Source organism: Argentina silus (genome assembly GCF_951799395.1).
Source record: "Argentina silus genome assembly, chromosome: 7".
NCBI classification, from domain to species: domain Eukaryota; kingdom Metazoa; phylum Chordata; class Actinopteri; order Argentiniformes; family Argentinidae; genus Argentina; species Argentina silus.
The window spans coordinates 14,171,184-14,176,183 of NC_139661.1; the positions used below are offsets into that span (position 1 = coordinate 14,171,184).

A 5,000-nucleotide genomic window follows, 5' to 3' on the forward strand; every position below is an offset into this window, starting at 1 on the left:
GTCCACATCTGCTTCAGCTTCAACTTTCGAACAGATGGTCTCACATTTTCCTCAAGCACCCTCTGATACAATACAAAATTCATAGTGGATTCTATGATGGTGAGCTGACCAGGCCCTGCTGCAGAAAAGCAGCCCCAAACCATGACATTTCCACCCCCATGCTTCACAGTTGGTATGAGGTTCTTGTTCTCAAATGCTGTCTTGGTTTTGCGCCAAACATGTCTACTCTTACTGTGCCCAAATAGTTCAACTTTGGATTCATCTGTCCAAAGCACATTGTTCCAGAAGTTCTGGTCTTTCTCTAGGTGTTCTCTGGCAAACTTTAGTCTTGCCCTGATGTTTTTTTTTGACAGCAGGGGTTTCCTCCTTGCACACCTCCCATGTAATGCAAACTTGTTCAGTCTCTTTCTTATGGTGGATGCATGTACTTTGACATCAATTGTGGCAAGAGATACCTGTAGGTCTCGTGATGACATTCTGGGATTGTTGGAGACTTCTTTAAGCATCTTTCGGTCAGCTCTTAGGCTGAACTTGCTTGGGCGGCCTGACCTGGCCATGTTGGTGGTGGTTTTAAATGTTCTCCACTTGTAAATTATTTTCCGGACAGTGGAATGGCCAATTTCGAATAGTTTGGAGATCTTTTTATATCCCTTCCCAGACTCATATGCATCTACAATTTTTCTTCTGAAGGCCTCAGAGAGCTCTTTTGATCTCGCCATGGTGATGCAACTCACTTCAACAATCAAGAGCAAACCAAACTAAATATCTGAGGTTTAAATAGGACAGGCTCCTCCAAAATCCTCTGTAACGCTGTTCTAATCATTTGCACCTGATGTGGTGCTCTTTATTATAATTTTAGGCATTTTAAGTGGAACTAAATGTGGGGGTGTCCTAACTTTTTCCTCACAAGAAGATTGCATTTCTATTAATTACATTTTACCAATCATTTTTTAAATAATTTGTTTCAGTTGTATTTGTTTAGTTATATTACCTCAATTTTTCAATATTGTTCAAATGAATATCAAATGTCCATATGTTTGAATATGTTGAAGAAGACAAAGGTTTTCATAGGGTGTCCTAATTTTTTCTCATGACTGTATATAAAACCTACAGACACATTTCCACCTAAAATGCCTAGGTTTTGATGCGGATGAGAGGTGACATATCCATTTTGACGGTGTGAAAGACACGGTTCAAATCTGGGTCTCTCACGTGGAAGACACAAGTGTCTACCATTAGACCTAGTGGACATCCTCAAGGCCTGAAGGTGCAGCTTGAGGTCACATGTCTCAGGCAGGGCTACCTCATCAGAAGAGTGTACTTCTAAATGACCTCTGCTACCAGGGCACAGCAGGGCATGTAAAGTACAGGACAGGATGTCCCTCTGATATGGTTGTGTGGCTATCTTTTTAAAAACACTTTTTTATTTTTTTTACATAAATGCATTATTATTATTATTATTATTATTAGTAGTCGTAGTATTATTTTTATTTTTATTAGTATTATTATTATGATTATTATTATTACCACATCTATGTGATTTATAATGTTTAATAATAATAATGGATCGGATTTATAAAGCACATTTCTTGAACCCATAATGCTGGTAATGCGTTTCATAAAACATTATCATTAGCAAAGTGGTCTTAAGTTACCCACTCACACGACATGGCCCAACACACACACACACGCACACACGCACACAGGCACACGCACGCATGCACACAGGCACACGCACGCACGCACGCACACAGGCACACGCACGCACGCACGCACGCACGCACACACATGCACACACGCACACACACACACACACACACACACACACACACACACACACACACACACACTCAACAAGTCCTTGTGGACATACTGGTGTTGTTTTTTGACTGTGTACAAACGGTTTTTCTATTTGTGCCAATAAACTCAACTAAATGGCTTGTGGTGTCACACGACTAGGGACAAGCATGAGTGACGTGTCAAAGGTCAGAGTTCACTCCCTCCAGCTGAGGAGCAGAAGTCTAGCCGTGTTGTTCGCTAACGTGTGCTTCTGTAAAACCTCCTGAATGTTTCATAAAACATGATCATTAACTCACCAGCTGCCAAAGAGTTCATGCCAGATTGATACATTTGATGGATTTGCGGTTGTGTATGCAGTATGAGGTATGAAGTGCAATAGCTTTACATGACGCACATTCTGTCTCTGACTGTAGCTATGATCACTCATCTCTCTCTCTCCCTCCCTCTCTCCCTCCCTTCTTCTCTCCCTCCCTCTCCCCCTCCCTCTCCCCCTCCTTCTCCCACTCTCTCCCTCTCTCTGTAGGCGCCATCTTTGATGAGTCGGCCAGGAAGGATGACGAGGTGTTTCGCCTGGCAGTGGCGGACCTCAACCTCAACAACGAGATCCTGGAGACTGAGAAGATCACCGTCTCCGTGGAGTTTGTTGATGGCAACAACCCCTTCCAGGCGGTCCAAGAAGGTAAGACACTGCCCTATGGGTCACTGGTTTGAGTCCCAGAACTGTCAAGAACTGTTTTGATTAATAATTTCACATAAAAGAGTCTGTCCGTAGACAGACCTCCTGCCCCTACACTCTGGAGAGAGGTTTGTGGAGATCTGTAAACTCCTGGATAGGCATATTGGCTTGGGATCCCCACAGGAAAAGTCAAACCAGGGTTTGGCAGATCGCCTTGAGGTTCTGGAGCAAGGCCAGTCACTGGACGGGTGCTGGTTCCATTCCTAATCCTGATAAATGTCGGCCCTATGCCCGGGCTTGTCTAGATCTGTTGGATTGGATAAGTATTAGCAACGATGGCAATGATTTCACCCGGAGGTTAGAAATAAGCTCTCCACTCCTCCCTTCATATTCACTCTAATCAGTTCAGAACCGTGGGGCGCTGAGAGGCCAGGGGTTGGTTCTGGACGGAGCACAACGGTCCATCTCCTGTCTGCCCGGCCAGAGGAGACCAGGTGGCAAAGAGCCATTATCTCCCCAGCCTCAGCTTGGTTCTTCTGGGGTGGAGAGGAGAGGAGAGGAGAGGAGAGGAGAGGAGAGGAGAGGACACACACACACACACACACACACACACACACACACACACACACACACACACACACACACACACACACACACACACACACACAACACACACACCCATCCCCACACCCACACCCACACCCCCACCCACCCACACACACACACACACACACACACACCCACACCCACACCCACACCCACACCCACACCCACACCCACACCCACAGTCCAGTCCACAGATTAGTGAGCTCTCTACTTCTCACACACATCCCTCTGAAAACCACCTCTGTCTCCGACCCCAGACCAGGATCAATGACATCCTGAACTCAATAGCACTTGATGAGGATTTCAAGGCATGGCCTTTCACATGATCATCGAGTTCGGCCATTTCATATTCCTTGCCATTTAGAAATAAATGGCTTTGAAAAGGTTATTTAGCAGCAATGAATCAGAAAGTAACAGTGAAAATATTCATATCCCCCCCTGAGATTCCTTATATGATCTGTTTTGATGATAAATTAGATATTTTTTGCTTTTTGCGATATCTGCCAGATTTTCAGATACAATTCAATCCTGCCATTTCACGAATCCTCTGACAGTTAATTAGGCCAGTTATCACAGACGCCATTTTCCTCCTGAGCTACACGATCTGATAAGGACATAGTGAGAAGTTTGGCTCCTATCTATCTCCACGCTGTGATTTAATTAACTGATAATTGAAACAGAAATCCACACGTGTCACAAACGCATGTTACACAGAACAAAACAGAGGTAGCTACACCGCTAACAGAGGTAGCTACACCGCTAACAGAGATATCTACACCACTAAGAGAGGTAGCTACACCGCTAACAGAGATAGCTACACCGCTAACAGAGATAGCTACACCGCTAACAGAGGTAGCTACATTGGTAACAGAGATAGTTACACCACTAACAGAGAGGTAGCATGTTCCCAGAGATACCCAGAGATACTCTTCTGGCATCAAACAGACAAGGCTACCTGCTCCTACATGTCACCCAGAACAAAACAGACCTAACTACGCTAGGAGAAGGAACATTCCAGATGTTTCACATAGAGAGATACCCTATATCTCCTCAGACATCAAACAGACCTGGCTACCCGCTCGTGCCAGGAGTAATGGAGTCTGTAATTGCACCCCAACTCTCCCTCTCCCTCCTCGTAGAGACGGAAGGTTGAACACAAGGTGAGTCCTGAGTAGATCCTGCAAGTCGTCTAATGGAGTCCCGCGTTTGGTCGGGTGAGCTCAGACCTAAGAGCCTTGTGATTGGAGGACTGGGCGCTCACAGTGTGCAGACCGAAGAGGCTTGTTAGGCCCGGTGCTTTTGTTAAAGGGCCTCTCTGGTCTCCATACCACAGCATCTCTTTGAAGTCCCATTAGCAGCCCGGGTTATTACCCAACACAGTACATCTGTTTACCGCTTCAGTCAGAAGAAAGGGAGGAGGATGTCTCCTGCCTCTGCGACGCTGTTCCCTCTAGTAGCAGATGAACTACAGTGGATGCCCACACACAGTCTCCGACCAACATAACCTTCTACTTCTCAAAGTTGGTTTTCTCCTACGCACCTGCTGAAACACACACCATCTCAAGCTCAGTGAGAGATCCAGCTGTGCATCGAAACACTTCCTCTCTCCTCTCTCACATGTGTGCCTCTCTCTGAAGACCGTGGCGCGTGTATCTACTTTCATTAATCAAAACGGGGATTTATGAAAGTAATTTTTCGTCACAGGCGCATGGTTATTAGACAAGGTATTAGAATGTGCTTCTTCATGGTGATGCATGGCTGTGTGGATAATCTATTATGGTGTCATGCAGACTTAATTCACAATTAATTGTTTTTCTCTTCTTCTCATTTATAAATGCGCGCACACACGTGTGCACACACTGACACACATACACACACACACACACACACACACACACACACACACACACACATGCAC

At 45.3% G+C, this 5,000-nt stretch overlaps 1 protein-coding gene across 1 annotated transcript in view; it reads left to right on the forward strand.

The window, feature by feature from the left end:
• grid2 (glutamate receptor, ionotropic, delta 2) overlaps positions 1-5,000 on the forward strand; it is a gene marked incomplete at both ends in the record, with an annotated part of 302,816 nt that overhangs the window by 59,084 nt on the left and 238,732 nt on the right. Inside the window, one exon of the mRNA XM_083673951.1 lies at positions 2,324-2,479. Coding sequence (XP_083530077.1) covers positions 2,324-2,479 — 156 coding nt within the window. The remainder of the gene's footprint in view (positions 1-2,323; positions 2,480-5,000) is intronic.